The sequence below is a fragment of the Microtus ochrogaster genome, linkage group LG8 (assembly GCF_000317375.1).
Source record: "Microtus ochrogaster isolate Prairie Vole_2 linkage group LG8, MicOch1.0, whole genome shotgun sequence".
NCBI classification, from domain to species: domain Eukaryota; kingdom Metazoa; phylum Chordata; class Mammalia; order Rodentia; family Cricetidae; genus Microtus; species Microtus ochrogaster.
Window position 1 is genome coordinate 20858744 of NC_022033.1, and position 19714 is coordinate 20878457.

Genomic DNA, 19714 nt, shown 5'->3' on the forward strand with positions numbered 1-19714 from the left:
TATGTCTGTGTGAGGGTGTCACAATCCCTGGAACAGGAGTTATAGACAGTTGTGAACTGCCATGTGGGTGCTGGGATTGAATTTAGGTCCTCTGAAAGAACAGACAGTACTCTTAACGCCTGAGCCATCTCTCCAGCCCCCTATATATTTGTTCTTACATATCGCTCCATCAGTGTCCAGGTCTCACTGCAGGAGTGCTGGGGTAATGGATTTTTACCCAAGTTGTCAGGGCTACGGTTTCAATTAGAGTCCCTCTAAAATTATGTTGAAAGAAATCCCCAATGAGCTGCATGAATAGGTGGGGGAACTCGCACAAGTGCATGGATTAATACCTTTATTCAAGGGCCTGGGAGAACTAGTTATCAGCTTGTTGTCATTTTGTCCCTTCTGTCACTGGGAACACTGAGACAGCACCAGCATCATCTAGAGGGAACAGGCTCTCTTACTGAATACCAAATGTCCCAGTGCCTTCGAGTTACAGTTCCCAGGACTGTACGAGCTATTTATCTATCTTACTAGTTATATATTATTTATCGATCCACTTATTTTACTGTTTATACATCATCTATATTACTGCTTATCAATGATCTATTTCACTGTTTCCGAATTACCAACCTACTACATGGTATTTTGTCACAGAAGGACCAGATGGAGGCAGTCAGCTTTCTTTTTGGAGCCAATTCCAACTCTACATGCCAAATCTAAACATTCAAGGCAAAAGTCTAGAGCAGGTCCTTGTGGTTGAACACAAAGGATCTGTAAATACAAGTGTGGCTCCAAAGAAGTGCTCATTGCCGGAGCAGAAAGGACACAGGCTTTTCTAGGCACTCTCAGTACTGCTAAGAAAGATGAGCAGGACCAATCAAAGACTGCTGAGACACTAACAGCCCAGCCCCAGTTACACCCTCACAGTGCACACTCTAGGATCTGTGAATGGGATAAACTCTCAACCAGACCTCAGTCCTATCACCATTCTCTTTATTCCAAAGTAGATGAATTACAGATTTCAACCTTTCTGTGTGACATCTGGGTAGCCTGGGACATTCACAGCATCTTGCCAGGCATCATGACAAAGGGACAGACAATCTGAGCCCAAACACATCTGCTCTGTAAAACAGAAAGTGGAAAACAAGTGAAAGTGTAGCCACAGCTCGACTTCTTTCTCTCTTTTTAAATAACAGACTTTTTCATTTTCTGTTTGTTCCCCTCACTGCTCTCTTTGCACTATGAATCATCTTCACTCCTTGTTCAACAACCACTTCAGGTCAGGTCTTCAACCTTCTGGAACTAGTGTGCTGTTCTGGAAGAAAAGGAAGACAGACACAGTCACTGATGGTTTCAACTGATGGATACGGTTCCTAAGTGGGACAACAGGGAGATCAAGTTCCTCTCCCACTGGAAGATGTTCCTGACAGGGGGACAGCCGTGTATCTACTGGTTCCATTTATATAGGCCCCATTTCATTTCAAAAAATAACTGATGCCTATGGGGCTTGAAAACCATGAAGCAAACCTGACAACTAAGGAAGGCATGAGAAAGTAGAGATGAGGTAATTCCAGGCACACCCTCATAGTACAGGCCGAAAGACAGGAGAATTCAATCAGAAAAAGAGACAAGTTTAATCCTGCCGTACAGACTCAGCAGCTAACCCAATACAGAATGAGTATGAAAAATGGTACTTGGTTCAAAAAAACCACTGCTTTCCTTTCTTTTCGTTTATTTCTCTCTCTCTCTCTCTCTCTCTCTCTCTCTCTTTTTCTTTTTCTATTTTGGTAGAAAAATAGGCTGGTTGGTTGGTTTGTTTGTTATGGTGGGGTATTTTTGGTTTGTTTGTTTTGTTTTTGAGGTAGGGCCTTGTTATGTAGCTCAGGTTGGTCCTCAACTTATAATCCTCAGCCTCCTGAGTGCTGGGATGTGCACTTCTCAGATGATATGAGAATCTGTCTGCCACTTTCTTCCTACCTTCCCCTGACTCTCAGAGCTGTGGAAGCACGAGAAATTGATAATCCAAGCAGAATGCAACCAGGAGGTGACAGCAGCAAGCGCACGGCAAGCAGGAGAGGACACTGTCCTCGGTGGGCAGTGGGGTCATGGTGGGGACTGGAGAGATTATGTCTGTCTCACAGAATGGCAGGCTGCAAACCAATTGCTAAAGCAGTTCCCAGGAGGGTACACAGGCACAGTGCTGGGTCCTAAGGACCAGAGTGTATGCCACCAATTCTTTACCAATGCTCGGAAATTCCTAACATTAGGGTATGTGCCTGGCAATGTCCACTCTGGAAGGACAGCAAAGGTATGAAATGAGGTGGCACAATTAACAACCCTAGAGCTTGGCCAGGAACGAGATCATGCATTATACCCACTCAAATCAACATGTGACCCCAGCCGGCAGCACTAAGCCATGGGGGTGGGGGTAAGCCTGTACACTTGGTCCTAGCACCCACAAGTCTCAAAGGCTCTAACAGTCAGACTCGTGCCACAGGAGGGTCAGAGTAAAGAATGAAAGAAGTCAACAAGTTGTAGACGACTAGTTCTGAAGGCAAACACCTCAGAGCAACTAAAATTTAGGGCAAAACTGAATGGGGAAGGACAGGACACAAGGGTGGTGGGAGGGACAGCCCTCACAGGTACAGGGAGCCTCTTGGACTGCAATGGGTCTATCTTACTGAGGCAGTAGTTGCATGACTACATGCTTATTTTTGTTTATTCATTATTTTTTTTAGTCACAGGGTCTCGTATAGCCCAGGAGATATTAAACTCCTGATCCTCTAGCCTCTGCCTTCCAAATCCTGGGATCACAGATGTAAGCTACCATGTCTGGTACTACACCTTGCTTAAACCTGGGGGGGAAAGGGAACAAAAAATAACAACAACAAAAAATCCCAACCCCCTAAAAATGCCACTTTCTCTCTGTGTTGCAGACAAGGTGACCCAGCTTATACTCACACTGCATTGAGAAAGCTTTAAACCCTCTGTTTTTATCGACTTTTCCTATTTTCAGAGGATTAAAACTTTGGTGTGTTGGGATCTGCTTCCTCTCTTTGGCAGGAAAAGCTATTTCCAAGGTAAGGGATAAAAGGAGACATGATGTGAAAATTAAAATACCTCTGTCCTACCTGTGATTTAAGGCAGAGGTTGGCCAACTATGTCAGACAGGCCTAACCCAGCTCACCTCCAGGCGAGGGAGATGGTGCTATTGGGTGACAGCCATGCTCCATGAGGGGAATGAGCAGTCGTGACATCCCAGACACAAGCTCCTCATCTACAGGAGCAGATCCATCACCCCGCCTTTGCTCCGGGCCTCACTGACTGTCTCTTCGACAAGAGTCCTCAGAAAGAGTACAGCTGTGTGCCACACTCAGGTCCAGGCATGATTCTGCTATTGGCTTTGATCCATGGTTATCACTCACAACTGAATCTCACCAAATCACGTCGTTCGGCCAAGTAGAGATTAGTGTTTATGGGAAGGCCTATAAGTAGTGACAAGGTGTGCCAGGAGTTGCCATGGGACCATTGTTTAGTGAATCCACAAAGTCTGGGTGGATGAAGAAGCCCGAATTAGACTTGTCTTATCCTCGCCTCCTGTTCTCACACAGGGTTATTGCATATCTACTAGAATCCCTGGGGAAATCACCCTGGTTCAGCCACCTCATCCAGCAAGTTGTAAAAAGGCCTCAGAATTCAGCCTGGTGTAGGGAATGGTGGGGGAATGAGTGGGCTGAAAACGGGACAATAACTAGCATGCAGGAGGTGGGCAAGATGGGAAAGGGAGCCTGCTCCTGGGATGAGCCACCCTTCATCTTTACCGTAGTGTCCTATATTTTGCCAATCTACTGCTCTGCTCTGCAGCGATCCTGCCAAAGGAAAGAGGGTTTGAGAATCAAGAAAGGACAGCGAGAGAGAAACAAGCTGAGGACACACACAGTAAACCCGACTAGAGCTCCTGTCAAGGCTGGTCCTCCTCCCAGGCAGTACACATTGTCAAACTTGTAAGGAGGCTGAGAGGTCGGGGAGCCACTGGGCCGCTAATGAAAGTCATGGTTCTTCCCAGCAAGCACATATAAGTTGGGATTCACAGCAGAAACTCCTGCTGCATGGACTCTACAGGGAATGGTTTCCTCACACTGCTCTCCCCAGGACTTTGCTGGTCTTGTGGACAATTTTCAGAGAAGAAAGAAGTTAGCAGAGCCCAGCTTTCTGCTCTTTGGGGGCCCAGACTGGCTGTTGAAGGGAACAGTGTTCTGCTTGGGAAACACAACCCAGCCCTGGCCTTTTCTAGATGCAAAGCACAGTGGCAGAGAGTGAAGCAACCGGGGTCACCGAGGGCAACTCTGATGGGACCCAGTCAGGAATGTTTGCACAGGAGCTCACAGTGACGTACTCCAAAGCTTACAATGAGATCCCACCCTGCCCAGTCATCAGTGGTCTCCTTGATAACACCCCTCTTGAAGCACAGATCTAACTGGCAGCCTGTTTAAGGGCATGCTACTGAGTTCCATTCTGCCAGCATAAGTCCCAGAGAGGAGAAAGCACGGTGCATTTGAAAATTATTTCTTTCAAAGGTGAAAGCAATTCTGACCTTTTCTTATTGGCCTTTGCGTGACTGAAATCAGTCAGGTTCTAATAAAGTCAAATCAATGAGAAACACCTACGTGACATTTAAATTTGCCTCCAATTCTGTTCTGAAAGTCAAGCTGCCACCATGTCAAGGTCTGAGGATTTGTTTGCCTTTCAGGCTTGTCTGATTCCTGGGTAGCAGTGTGAGCTGCCACCAAGCCTACACGACTGTTGAGGGGAGGAACACAAACCTATGGGTGGGAGGAAGAGCTCTGGTACCACCCAGAGTCCCAGAGGTGCCACTCTGAGGGCACAGGAGGAGGGTAGGGTAAGAAGGATTCTCACGCAGCCAGCAAGTTAACAGCTTTTCACCACATATCTAACATACTTTACATGCAGTTACTCCCCTTTTTCTCACGTGTAGGATGCTGTGACTTTAAGATATACGACTGGTCACTAAGGTTACTTTCTTCTTTAAAAGACCTGATTATGGCTTTTCTAACAGGCTGGATGAAGGTGTCAGACTTGCTCCTAAGGATGCCAATCATTCTGCCACATAGCTTTGTGGTCTCAGAGCTAGGCTGTCAGTGCCTATATAAACAGCTCTTATCCCACCCTGGAGCTTGGTCCGTCCCCAGCCTTACCTCTTGACTGCCTGCTGGGCCAGCATTCGATTGCCAGCCAGAAATGTCACAGTGCCCAGGACAGCCAGGTACTTCAGGGTCTGGAACATGTTGAGCTGAGTCCAGTAGACATACATGAGCCCCAGCATCGCTACAAAAAGTGTCATGACAACCAATTACACAAAGCAGTGACAACGGGGAAGAGAGAAGAACGGGGCTGTTGTGTCATTAAGGCCAGCATTTCTAGGCAGTTTTTATGTTTAACCCTTTTATCTCAGCAGCAGAAAGTAGATGACTCAATATCCTTGTTTTTCAGCCTTATTTACTAAGAAATCTAGAGGTAAAAATCTGACATCAGCTACCTTACCTCTCTCTGAGCTACAGGCTCATTCCTGTCTACTTTTTGTTCCCTTCATGTTGGGCTATGCCTTTATAACATTTCAGATTATTTTATGTTTCAAATTGTTAATAAAAATATTCAGGACATAAACCAATGAGTCATTTACTTTTCATCAGAATCATACCAAGAATGATTTGCCACTGTAGCTAGGATGTGAGCAGAGTCTTGGGAAGGCTCAGTGAGACCCAGGCACCGAGAGTCCTGGGTTTTGTACAGGCTATGGCCTTACTAGCTCGTAGTTCTCAGAGACCATATTCTCTTACCATCATATGGACCATAGTTCCTGTCCCAGCCACTCCCATCAGGGTTGAATAATGAGAATCAAAACGAGGAAATACATACAAAAGCACACTGGCACAAAAAGTCATGGCCCTAAATACATTTCTATTCAGGTCTTGCTACTAGTCTGACCCAGGAGAGCTGTCATTCAAGAACAGTAACTTAGTGGGGGAGAAAGGTCACCCTGCCAGATCTGCTCAGGATGACAGACAAACTACCACAGGGATGCTTAAGTATTTTTAAGGTCATGGACCACTGTGAGAATCTGATCAAAGTTACAGTCTCCCTGTCCTCAGGAAAATTCAGGTGCACATTTTCCTGGATGTCAAGAGATCTCATGGAGCACTGAAGTAGCCATCTACGGATGCAGAGACGGTGACTTCTTGGAGAGGCAAAGGAATTAAAACACTGAACTTTCCAGTGAGATGCAAAGGCTTGGAAACGCTTGCTGACCTGGGAATTTACTGCCTGTTATGTTAAGGTTGTTTAGGATCTATACCCTCAGAGAACAATGAGAAGAGTGCATCTGACAGAGGAAGGGACTGTTTTCTATTACTGTCCAGAGAGAGCCGCCAGCAAACGTGGAGATGGATGTGGTCGCAGAAGAAAACCTTTGGAAACTGTATTAATGCTCTTCATCCAGGAGGATGTCTCAGTGTAAAGACATGCTAAGTGAGTAATCTGGGAATGAACAGGGCTATTAAGTGAGGGCAAATGGTTTGCCACAGCCCCTCCAGGACAATGAGGCCCAATAGAGTGGCAGATGCTCTAAGCTGATGGGCCAAACAGGTTTATCATCATATTAACTGTCCTAAAAGGCCAAGAGGAAGAGGGAAATGTTATGCTATTAAGTCATTATAGTTAATAGGTTGTGGACCTACTTAATAGGGCTTTTTCGTGGCAGGCAAAATGTCAGAGGAGGTTAAATGGAATTAGCAGCCTGTGGCACTTACCAGCGTGTCCCAGGTGAAAGATAATTGTGCTAGGAGCAAAAGTGAAGTTGGAGATATTGGCACCAATCCGGATCCACTGAATGATGGAGAAATAAATGAAAATTAGAACATAAAAGAGATACATTAGACATGGAATAGTTCTATACTATGCCGGCACCAACCAAGGACAAACAGCAGAGCTTCAAAGTTCACACACACTAGAAAGACAGGGATTTTCCCAGGCGACAAACACCCCATTCTGAGTCCTCAGGAACTGTCCCTTCCGCTTTCTGAAAGGCAGTGGAGTAGCTGCTCTCAACTATGCTTGGGTAACTCCAACCTGAGCATCATTTTCAACGTTGGCAAACTCTTCTATTTTAAAAAAGGCAAAACCATGGAACCACAAGGTCAGAAGCTACATTGATGAGGAAGTGACGACCGATACTTCCACTAAGTTCTCTAGAGGTTGGTACCATAAGCTATGGGCAACAGGAACATGTCCTCATAATGGACTCCGTGCTTTCTGAAACTCCATCACCCCAATACAAGGACACCTGACACCCACATCCCAAGCCTATTTATGAAAGTCTGTGGTCACTCCCCTTTTTTGAAAATTAACCAGTTAATTTAAAACATAGGTAGCCTGTAAAAAATAATACCTAAATTTTGTTTTTTGCTTGGTCAAATTCTTTGAACTTTAAGGTTAGGTGTCTATGTTTGTGATTTTCAGAGAAAAAAAAGGAAAAAATTTAATTGGTTAAAATATATAAACTGAGTCTGGCATGGTGGTATATGTATTTAATCCTAGCACTCTGGAAGCAGAGGTTGGTGATCTCTGTGAGTTCAAGGCTACCATAGTCTACATAGCCAGTTCCAAGACAGTCTTCCCTCCCCCTACAAAAAAATATATAAAACAGGTGTAATGGTGCATACCTTTAATCCCAACACCCAGGAGACAGAGGCAGGGGGAATCTCTCTCTGCGTTCCAGATCAGTCTGGTCTGCAGAGCGAGTTCCAGGACAGACAGGGCTACACAGAGAAACCCTGTCTCAAATAAACCAAAATCAAACATACATGTATCTATATGTGTATGTTTGTATGTACACACACACACACACACACACACACACACACACACCCCTATCAAAATTAGGAATTGACTTCCGCTACAAACTCCAAGTCTCCTCCTCAAGGTAACTAATATTAATATAGTTTTAAAAACTTTTTCACAAAGAGGATTACACTAAACGTACTTAACCCACTCCTTGCCCACCTCTTTCTGTAACACTGTTGGCATCAGTGTACAGATCTATCATTCTGCTAACTGGCACACCATTCCATTGTGTGGGCAGACTAATTAACACTGCTTCTAAGTGGACTTTCAATTCCTTCCAGTTTCATGCACCCAGGAAATCTGGAATGTACAGCGTGCTCTCCATTCTTGGAGCGATCAACACTAACCTCGGTGTTGCTCTCATCAACATTCCCCCAGAGGATCTCAGACTACACTTCTGTCACTGTCAGCAGCTGGTAGGAATTTTCTCATGCTCCCTTTAATGGATGGGTTTATTTGGGGCACTATGGTTATTCTAAAACTTTCTGACTGGACCCCTCCAGAGCTTGCTTAGGCCAGAGCACAAAGACTCATTTAGAATGGCTACATCTCTCTTCCCAGAGCCAGACACACTGCCCATGCTAATTATGGTGACTCACCAGTGCAAAGAGTAGGAGCAAGGGCGAGAGAATGAGGGCTGTGAACGTATTGGACACCACTGTGGGGGGCCTCTTCTCAGGCTCTCGGAACAGGTGCTGAAAAGAGAAGACACACCAGGAAGTTTCAGAATGGGCCCTCCCTCCTCAGAAGGGGCTGCCCGTGTACCAGCAACCAAATGCCCAGCATCGTGCAGAGGAAACACCTCCTAGAGGCTAAGCCTTGGGTTGGTTTTATGCCTTTCTTCAAAGGTGGCTTTGATCCCAGAGGTCTCTCTTCCTAGGACACTATTTTGGTTCCAAACAGAATACTCGGTTCCTAGGCCATGTTACTCGGTCAATTAAGAGTAACTCCCCCCTCCTTAAAATTTAACAGGGCCTCATTACAGGTGGGTCTACCCTTAACTCACTCTTATTTCCCAGCCTTGGCTCTACAGATGGTCTGAACAGACTCCCTCTCCAGCTTTGCTAACTCCTAGAGTTAAACCAGAAAGCTGGCTAGCATGCCTCTGAGATTTGTTCATCTTTTCCTGAGCAAGCAGACAGGGAATTCTGAGCAGCTCACCTCAACAGCATGAGCTAGCACAAGTAGCAGTGATCTACTTAGGCCCAAAGAGATGTCTGGCCTTGAGACTATAGGCGCGTCACTCTTTGCCTCAGTTTCTAGGTGGAAATGGGAGTAGAGACAGCATCCATCACTCTGCTAGGCTTGTAACGATCCCGTGAGGAACAAATGAGCTATAACACTCCTAGCTTTTCAAGTATCCATCCTCCAGTGTCTAACTGCAGCCTCTTTTCCACTTGCCAGTGACCAGCCAACACAGCTCCGTGAGAAGGCAGCTCTGCTTCAGGCTCCAGACCCTAAATTTTCATCCTGGCTCCCCTTTTGCAGACACTGTTGTTAAGGGGTTGCCAATGCTGTCTATAGTGGTCGCTGCCACCTGGTCTATCCCACAGATCACCCACCCTCCTTCAATGTCACACATAATGCTGCTATGTGCCTCTATTTTGCATTCCTAAACAACAGCAGAGAACATAAGGATTTAGAAAGAACCTTTCTACCCTGCTCCTTGAGCACCTGTCCTTCATTTTAGCGGTTGGAATTCATGACCCTCTTGCCTCCACCTCGCCAGGGTTGGGATACAGGTATGGGCCACAACAAATGGCCACTGTTCATTATTTTAGCAGTGCAATGAGAGTAAGGAGCCTGTGTTTTACACTTCACACTCACTCAAGCAGGCTCCACGCTACTACGTTGACTGAATCTCAGTTCACCGAGGGACCCACTTCACTTCCTTGACAACTTTGTGTTTATTCGATGAAGGGTTTCAGAGACACTTAAATGCCTTTCTTCTCTTATCCATTTTGGTCCTCACAACATCCCATGGGATGGGATGGGTAGAATTTGCTTATTTTGTGAAACACAAGTGGTCTGAGACAGACCTGCCCAGGGTATTAAAGCCCTGCTCACTCATGAGTTTTCAGGTATTAGTCAGTAGGGAGGATGAGACCTATACCTAGTCATGTCTTAGGCTGCCCAGGGTGATCTGGGATTTGATTTCATCTCTGCTATACTTTCAGCCGGAAGGTGGGACTGATAACTTGCCTCCGCCCCCAACTTCCAGAGACGCAAAATTTACACCATAAAGTATCATGCAAATAGGCCAAAGGGCTAGAGCCACAGCCCAGAAGTTTGCTGCTCTTTCCTTGGGTCCATCTCGACTCTGGGCTGAGTGGATAACACCTTTGGAATATACCTGAATTTCCTGCTTTGGAGTAAAAAGGTTCTGGGACAGGACAGTGGAGGGAGCTTCTTCATCAGGGAACTTGATGACCACATCAGCCTGAAAAACAAGAAGAGCTTTCAGAGGCACAGTGTGAAAAGAGGCAGAAGCCATGACTGAAAAGGCTCTCTGTAGTTCAGACACTTCTCATTCATCAGCTGACAAATGGAGTCAGTGACAATATCAAGAACAAACCTAGCATTTGCTGAAAGTGCCTTTTAGAGCACGGATTCTGATTTCCCACCAGAATAGTGGGAAAGCCCCAAGAGCTGCTCAATATGAAAACCCCAGCTGGTGTACTGGTAGCGACAGCTGTAATCACAAACTGCCAGGTGTGCCAGGAAGTGTGATTTAACCACATAAAAAATGAAAATACATTCTTGTACAAAAGTATCTTCAAGTCCTGGAGAAGAAAAGAAATCTTGAAAAGAGCAGACAAAAAGGTGGCTACCTCTTCATCTTGCATGAAGACCAGCCCTATCTGACTGCTGTATCTGCCCTCTACCATTTTCCCACCTCATCACTTCAAATTCAAGGCTCAGAAAAACCGAAGCCTTCACGTCCCTGAGAGCACACCAAGCTTCTTGGGAGACTGTTCCTCAGCATGTATTCCCAGACGCTACTCCAGGAAGCCCTGTGATGCCCCCATTCCTTGTTCCAAAGCTGCCTTTTGATATGTTTCTATCATTTGAACTATCAAAACAGCAAGGCCTGGAAGAGTCATGTAACCTGTAATATAATCATATAATTGCTAGACATTTATTAGCATTCTGCATAGCTACATTTCACCACTCACTGCCCTCTTCTTCCAAGGCTATAATAGATCTCAAAGACCAAGACCTATTTCTTCACCTATGTATTCCCCATAGTGCCTTGAAGTAGCGAGAAAACCTCTGATAGATTATAGAAGTCTTAGACTGTGTATATTTTATTCATTTGATCAATACTTATTATGCATCCAGTCTGTGCTAAGCCATAGAGTGTGACCTCTGTACAGAAGAATGTAAGACCTCACAGCAAGGCTGCAGTGTGAGGTGCAGCACAGCAGCCCTCACCTGCACACCTAGCAGGCACATACCACATTCCAGAGAATCGGGTTCTTCAAAGTGGCATCTCCAATGATTAAGTAGAGTGTGTAGGTACCAGAGGCAGAGTCAAACTCGATCTTTCTTTCAGAGGTGTCCAGTTCAAACTTATACACATTCTTGTTATCCGGCTCAGCAACAAACACTACTTCTTGGCCAGTCTTCTGGTTATGAAGTCGAACAAATGTCTGGAGAGAACAAGAAAGCCACCTTCCACCTGAGCATCTCAGAACTCCCCGTGGCCCAACACAGGAATAGAGTGCTACTCCTTTGTCATAGTGAGAGCTCTGACCTGCTCATGAGAGGGGAAGGAGCAATCACCCCACCCTAGTTCCTACCCCAGAGACAACTTTTTGCTTGAACAAGGAGAGGAACTGAACTTAGGAGTCCAGTCAATGCTTAGTGACTGGGAGGCTGGATGCCCAGTTAGTGATGTTTGCCCTCTGCTGCTGCAGTTTCTTCTGGCCACTTTGCTGCCCGATTAACTTCTTCACCAGAGGGTGAAGAGAAGGGAGATGAAGGGTTTCCAGCGGCTGTGAACACTCTGCTGTCAACAGATAACAAGGCAGAGTTCTAATGGGAACAGAGTAGCCTGGTATCACAGAGCCTGGTCCTGAATACAGAGTGACCTGGCTCACTTAGTAGCTGAATGTTGCTTAACCTTCTTGTATCCTGACTTCTCTATCTTTAAGGCACAAATATTAACTTCCTGGGGTGCACTTGTGTGTAGTGCAGTGTCTGGTGAGTAAGAGCCACCCAGCAACCAAGCAACTGTAGCTACGGAGCCTTAGTACAGTGGGTCTGGGTCTCATCAGTTATGGCACAAGAAACCAAGATCTTCTGCCAGCGTGTGTTAGAACTGCAACAAAATTTAACATCCACGCAAGGCTTTCCTTTCAAGGGCATCAAGTCAAAGAACTCAACAAGACAGAGGTTGTCTACATTCACAGGTTTAAGGCAAGAGCATTAAATGAGTTGCCATAGGGACACAGCTAGAGCTGGACCTGCACATAAAGCAGAGGTCTCATTTGTGATCCCACACATCAAATTACTGAAGAAGGGAGGCCGCAAATGCAGAGCATCCTGACTACAGATTAGTCTTGTCTGGTCAGGGTGGAGTGGGGCACCCCTACTGCCATACTCATCTTCAAGATGTCACCCCTAGGGGAGAGGCCACTTAAGCGCAAATTACACAAAGAACCTGGGACAATCCAGACAAAGCCTCATTTCCTTCTATTTTCTTGCCCTACCTCCAAGCCCTCCCAATTTCTCCTGATTTCTTCTCTTCATTTCTTCCTGGTGCTATGTGGTTGGCAAATGTACTCAAGGAAAGAACTAGGAAATGCCGACGGGCTGAAATTCTTTTTTTTCTTTTTCTTTCTTTGGTTTTTCTCAAGACAGCACTTCTCTGTGTAACAGCTCTGGCTGTCCCAGAACTCAGAGATCCGCCTGCCTGTCTTCCAAGTCTTGGGATTAAAGGCTGTGTGCCACCACTACCTGGCATGAGAAGCTAAAGTTCTTAAAAGTCAGTATGGGCACAGGCCCTGGCTAAACTGCCTGGAGTCTGGGGGTAAAGAAGGGTGGAAACAACAGCTAGGACTGTGGTCCTAGGGGCACAGGTACTGCACCTACAGCCCGAAAAAACAGGGTCTGCAGAGAAACCCACTTCAGTGGTTCATTGGTTCTTGATAGCATATCAGTGCAATGCACTGAACAAAGCCCATTTTGACAATGCTTTTCAGCATTCAAAATATTTACCTAAAATTCTCTTTGTACAATACCTAACCATATATATGACAGAGTCAAGAGCAGCTCTTGTGGACTGAGGGTCAAGAGATGGGAAGTTGGGGGAGGACAAGGGGATTTCTGGGGAAATGGTTTAAAAATCTTTTAAGCTTCTTTAAAAAAATCTTTATTGCTGCATGTGAGAGAGAGAATAATATTTACATGGGAATGCATGGCACTACGTGTTTGGAGGTCAGAGGTCAACCTCGTGTAGTTGTTTATCTTCCAGATTTACGTGGGTTCCGGGAGGGATCTCAAGTTGACAGGCTTGTGTAGCAAGAGCCCTTACCCACTGAGCCATCTTGCTATCCCTCTTAAAAGCTCCTTTAAGTCCCAAGTTCAAATTCTAAGCATTATGAAATTGTTATCATTAAAAGAACCCTCCTCCCTTTGTGGTTGTTACTGTTTTTTTTTTTTTAATTTATTTTACATATATAGTGTTCTGGGCACCAGATCTCATTATAGATGGGTGTGAGCCATCATGTGGTTGCTGGGAATTGAACTCAGGACCTCTGGAACAGCAGTCAGTTCTCTTAACCTCTGAGCCATCTCTCCAGCCCTGTTTTTGGTTTTTCAAGACAGGGTTTCTCTATGTAGCTCTGGATGTTTTAGAACCAGGCAGGCCTTAAACTCACAGAGATCCACATGCTTCTGCCTCTCAAGTGCTAGGATTAAAGGCATGCACTACTACTGCTCAGCTAAAGGTAAATGGTTTTTTAACAGGGCTTCAGTTGATGCTAACATATACTGTAGCAGAAGAACCTCCTCTACTGCTAGATGGATGCAGCAGAGCTGAACAGGATAGGGGAGAAAAGCAAGTATTTAAAAGTGGGGAATGGGGCTGTAAAGATGGGCAAAGCATTGATACGCAAGCAAGAAAACTGGAAGTGAGATCCCCGGAACCCACATAAGAGCCAGATGGGCATGATGATCCACCTATAACCCTAACAGGAAATCCCTAGAGTGAGCCAGCTGCCAGAGCAGCTCAAACAGCAAGCTCCAGGCTTGCAAGAGACCCTGCCTCAGAGGATAGACATTAATAGAGGACATTCAGCACCAATCTTGAACCCCCACATGTACTCATACACATGTGAACATACATACAAACACCTACACATATACATGTACAAAAGGGGAGGAAGGGCTAAGTTCTGGGATTACAAGTAAAATTATATGAACCTAAACAATATGAAGAGATGGCTCAATGGTTAAATCACACAGGGGCTTACATTTGTCTGCGATCACTGTTTTAGGGACTCTGATGCTCTCACCTGGCCTCTACTGGCACCAGTTACATGTGGTGTACATACACACCTGAAGGCAAAATACTCTTTCATATAAAATTTTAAAAAAATTTAAATTAAAATACATAATGCCTTCTGTTTTCATAATATAAAATAGATACAAACTTGAAAGGCTATTTTTTAGAGTTCCAAAATAGAAAATCTAACTTTGGTAAGAACAAAAAACATTTTTTTTTTTGTTTTTTGTTTTTTTTTGACTAGGTTTTCCATTTCTTTCAAAGTTGTTTCAAGCCAGACAGTGGTGTATGCCATTGTTTGATCCTACCACATTCGGGAAGCAAAGGTAGGCATATCTCTGAGTTCCAGGACAGTCAGGGCTATACAGAGAAATCCTGTCTTGGAAACAAACAAAACAACAACCCTGCCCCCTCCCCAAATTGTTTCAAAAAGAATTTAAAACAAAACAAAACAAACAAACAAACAAAAAACCCCAAAAAACAACAGTCCTCTCAGGGCTGGAGAGATGGCTCAGTGGTTAAGAGCACTAACTGCTCTTCCAGAGGACACAGGTTCAATTCCCAGCACCCACATGACAGCTCACAACTGTCTAAAGATAAAGTTCCAGGGTATCTGACACCTTCATACCAATACACATAAAATAAAAGTTAAATAAACTATAAGAAATGTTTGTTGTTTTTTTTTTTTTAAAAAAGTCCTCTCAAGTGTTAATCTGCCTTGAATACATCTTCTAAATGTATTTACTTCATTTTATATATTTAAGTGTTTTGTCCATGAGTATTACAGTCAACTGCCTGTGTGCCTGTGGCTGTGGAGGCCTGAAGGGAGTGCTGGAGCTTCTGGAACTGGATCTGGAACTGGAGTTGCAGATAACTGTAAGCAGTCATGTGTATAAGTGCAGGGAGCCAAACCCTGGTTCTCCACAGGAGTAAAAGTACTCCCCAGCTCCCCACCCCCACCCCTGCTCTTTCGGGAAGTGCTCTATCACTAAGCTCAACCCCAGCCCTCCTCTGCCTTGTATTTTAAAATGGTCTCATGAATCTGCCAGGCTTGTCTTGAATTCACCTGATAGCCTAGGAAAGCCTTGAAGTTATTTATTTTCCTGCCTCAGCTATTCCAAGTGCTAGCTATGATTACAGGTCTAAGCCATTGAGCTCAGCTCACTACAAAAGGAGTAATGTGTCACACAAGACAAGTCAGGCTCTGAAAGCAGGAATCTGATGTTTGCTTGCATCTGTGTCAGAGTCTCACTGCTCTGGTGTACATTAGATTTCTGGACAGAAGAACAGGGCTCTGACCTGGTGAGGGGTGAGCTCTGCACCAGTGTTCACATCTACCAACTGGAAGAACAGGGCGAAGTTCTGATGGCTGTCCGCAATGAATGGACCCTTGGCTTTGGCTGGGTACATCACCCTGAAAGAGATATTATATAGTTAGACTTCTGATAAGGTTTCCCTGTCTAAGAACAGGCATTAGTGCCCAACTGTTCCTGTCCTATTTTACCACTTCCATGGAATGTACAGAAATATCTGTGCCCTAGAGGCAAAGTGGAGCAATAAAGTCAGACTAAAGAGGCATTCTCTTTCTGTCTTTCTGTCTCTCTCTTTCTCTCTCTGGTGGGAGATAGAACTCACAAGGTAGACCAGAAAGCTTGATCAGACCACTAAGCTACAATCTCAGGCACAAGCCAGGACTGAGAACAGCAGAGAAAACTTTAATCAGGGTCTAGGAACAATGCCCTGTGAGAATGTCTACCTCCAGGCCTTTATTTCAATAACCCATGCTCTTAACTGGCCCAGCTCAGGTGCAGGGAGCCTGTGTGCACCGCTGCAGGACTAGCAGGATGCAGAGGGACAGTCATGGATTGATGTCAGCAACAGTGAGGTTGATGAGCAGGGAGTGTGGGAGCAAAGGAAAGAAGGGAATGTTGGGCTTTCTCTATTTTATGCTTTGTTTCCTGGACTGTTTCAATTTATTTTTCTGCTACGAAATTGGGTTTTAAGAAGTCATTTTTTCCCCTGTCTCGAAAAACAAAAAAAAAAAAAAAAAAAAAGAAGTCATTTTTTCAAAAGGCAGACTTGATGAGAAAAGCTGTTTTTTTCCATGGCTATCTCCTGGGACTGAAGAGAAAGACCGCCAAGGGACCAACAAGCCCACACCTGGCTTTGTTTTATACTTTTGGCTTATATTTACTCATCAAAACCAACTCTACGAGAAATAACTTTGCAACTACTCTTACAGACATTTTATTTTAGTGCATTCTCAAATAGTGCTCATATCTCCACTGTCACTACGGCAACAACCATGTCAGGGATAGGAAGTCCAGATCTACATGACTTACAAGGAGTGAGTCTGGCTTAAAGCATTCACTGCCTTCAAAACAGCTCCAGAGTTCAGCTATCTGCTTCTAGAGCCACTCCATCCGAGTAAAGCTGGGATCTGAACTACACCCAAGATAGCGACAGAAGAGTGACATATCTGATGCTGACAAATGGCCTTCACCAGGCATCCTCGCTATCTCTAATCAAATGGCAATGGCTGATGCTCACTTTAGCACATGTACTAAACACTGGTCACTATACAGAGAGAAGATTAGCACGACCCTTGTGCAAAGATGACACAGAAATTTATGAAATGTTCAATATTAAAAAATATTAATGGTTACCTAGGAGGTTACATTTAATAATAATAAAAAAATAAGGACACCAAAGCTGTGCTTTGGTTCAGCAGGAGCAAGTGCTGTGGTCATTAGTGGTGCTTTTTGTGGGTACGGAAGGGAAGCAGGAGTCTCACAGAGAGGTTGAAGGCTTTCCAAGGTCTAGACTTTTAGTTTTTCCCATAGCCCACAATTTCCATGAGGCCATACCAAAAGCTAATTCAGGACTCTGAATTAGACGGCAGTAAAATACAAATTAATCTACTGTTTCCTTTTTTAAGTATGTCTCCTTACTAGAAAAAGGTTATCTGAACTAAATAACGTGAATGACAGGGTGGACTCAAGGGTTAGAGTCTGAGGTAACAAGTGTTGTTGGCTCACGGACTAAACATAGTACAAACAATCCCCACGTCTGCTTACACATCCACCAGAATCCCTAGAGTACAACACACCACTGCAACTGCATTCTCTTGGGATAGGATAGGGTCACTGCTACCAAGGAAATACCACCTGGAGGGGCACTAGTTTTTTCTTTCCAGCTCTGAAGCCTGGGGGTCCCCAGTATGTAGGTGGCACCCCACTTACCGGGTAGTTTTGGGGGCAATGCTCTGATCCTTATCCACTGTGGAAAGATCAACATTTGTGATGCCAACCTCAGTGGAGATCTTGACTCTAAGCTGCAGCAAAACAGAAGACATTCATCAAGTCAGCGGGTGGGCACGAGAGAGATACTGTATACGAAAAGTCTATGCGTGCGCATGCGTGCCTGTATGTATTTGCATTGGTAGGTAAGGACCACCTCTGAAACACACCCACAAACCAACACTCTCTTCTTCCTTCCTTTCTTTCTGACCTGACACGACCTCAGGTGGCCTGGGCTGGCCTTGAACTGTGTGACCAAAGATAACCTTGCACTTGTGAACCTTTTGCTTCCACCTCCTGAATGTCTGACGTAGAAGGGTGTGCCACCACATCTGATTTCATGTGGATTGAAGCTAGGGTTTTGTGTAAAAATGGCAAGTGCTCCACCAACTGAGTTATACCACTGCTTTAAAACAGTCTTTTCTTAAAAGTGAATAAAAGCAGGAAAAGAATTCTAGGACAGGAGTCTTTAAGAACATAGTAAAAGCAACCTGCCAGGTCAAAAGGCATTTCACACCACTCCCATCCTGAGCCCTAAAAGGTAAGGTCTTGGCTATTGTTCCTTTCTCACTTCTCTGGCTTTGGTATGTATTTAAAAAGGAGTAAGGAGAAAAAAAAAAGGAGTAAGAAGCACTTGGGAGGTAGAGGCAGGCGGATCTCTGTGAGTTCGAGGCCAGCCTGGTCTACAAGAGCTAGTTCCAGGACATGCTCCAAAGCCGCAGAGAAACCCTGTCAAGAAAAACCCCCCCAAAAAAGAGGAAGTAAAAAAGTCCTTTGAAATAAATATGGGGCTGAGTGATGGTGAACGCCTTTAATTCCAGTACTCAGGAGGCAAAGACAGGTGGATCTCTGTGAGTTTGAGGCCAGCCTGGTCTATTGAGTGAGTTCCAGTATAGCCAGGGTTACGCAGAGAAACCCTGTCTTGGAAAAATCAACCAACCAACCAACCAACCAACCAACCAACCAACCAACCAACCAACCAACCAACCAAATAAATGAGGGAGAATTTCTTACATAGTAATGTTTAAATAATTCATGCCACTAAGTACTAACAACAGAAGAGATTTACTTAGTATTTACTCAACGAAAGGCACTGGCTTTGTACAGCCATGTCAATCTGCACAACAGGAAGGCAGTGCTGTCAGATGAGGAAGCAGACCGAAGAGGTCATGCACTCCTGCTCAGGCACTCACAATCCACATGCCAAGGTTCCTCACTATCATCCCTTTCTATGAAGATATAAGATGCCATGGTGGCTCTCTATGCTGTTCATCAAGTACTTCCACTCTCTGCTGTACAAGTGTCAGCGTGCTATGGCCTTTGTCACCTTTGGAGTCTCAGAGGGGCACATGATTTGCTTTGATCAATGAAATGTGAACAGAAGTGAAATTAGAATCATGAATACAATGTCCAGACACAGGCTTGCTCCTTTAGGCAGGCTTCCTGAGTAAGGATGAAATGAAACAGGGCATCCAACTAACTCACTAAAGACACCTGCAAAAAAGAACCCTTGGTTGCATGAAGTCAGAGAGATCTGGAGTGTGTTCTAAGTACAAGTCAGACCATCCTGGCTCTTCCTTTATAAAAATTTCCAAAAAGAGGAGCTAGTTAATGCCAGAAAATAGTCTATTCATTGGGGATTTCCCAGTTAAAAATCTAAATCTGAGGGAAAGGAGAGATGGCTCAGAGGTTAAGAGCACTGCCTGCTCTTCCGGAGGTCCTGAGTTCAATTTCCAGCAACCACATAGTGGCTCACAACCATCTGTAATAAGATCTGGTGCCCTTTTCTGGCCTGTAGGCAAACATGCAGGCAGAACACTGTATACATAATAAAGAAACCTTTAAGAATAAAAAAATCTAAATTTGAATGTATAAATTATGGAAACCCAGCCGGGCGGTGGTGGCGCACGCCTTTAATCCCAGCACTCGGGAGGCAGAGGCAGGCGGATCTTTGTGAGTTCGAGACCAGCCTGGTCTACAAGAGGTAGTTCCAGGACAG

General features: G+C 44.8%; 1 protein-coding gene and 1 non-coding gene across 3 annotated transcripts in view; one reads left to right on the top strand and one right to left on the bottom strand.

Moving 5' to 3' along the window:
• Positions 1-961: 961 nt before the first annotated feature.
• Positions 962-19714, bottom strand: part of Rpn2 (ribophorin II) — a 47448-nt gene continuing 28695 nt past the window's right edge. The window contains exons 10-18 of one of the 2 annotated variants that reach the window (XM_005363025.1): positions 17659-17750; positions 15716-15830; positions 11364-11558; positions 10259-10345; positions 8505-8600; positions 6813-6888; positions 5202-5331; positions 3807-3854; positions 962-1300 (exon numbers count right to left, since the gene is read on the bottom strand). In XM_005363025.1, coding sequence (XP_005363082.1) covers positions 1288-1300; positions 3807-3854; positions 5202-5331; positions 6813-6888; positions 8505-8600; positions 10259-10345; positions 11364-11558; positions 15716-15830; positions 17659-17750 — 852 coding nt within the window. In that variant the 3' untranslated portion in view covers positions 962-1287. The remainder of the gene's footprint in view (positions 1301-3806; positions 3855-5201; positions 5332-6812; positions 6889-8504; positions 8601-10258; positions 10346-11363; positions 11559-15715; positions 15831-17658; positions 17751-19714) is intronic. The other variant, XM_005363026.3, reaches the window with a different exon arrangement.
• Positions 16959-17066, top strand: LOC113457852. The gene has a single exon (XR_003378340.1). It is a non-coding gene; the product is annotated as a U6 spliceosomal RNA (small nuclear RNA).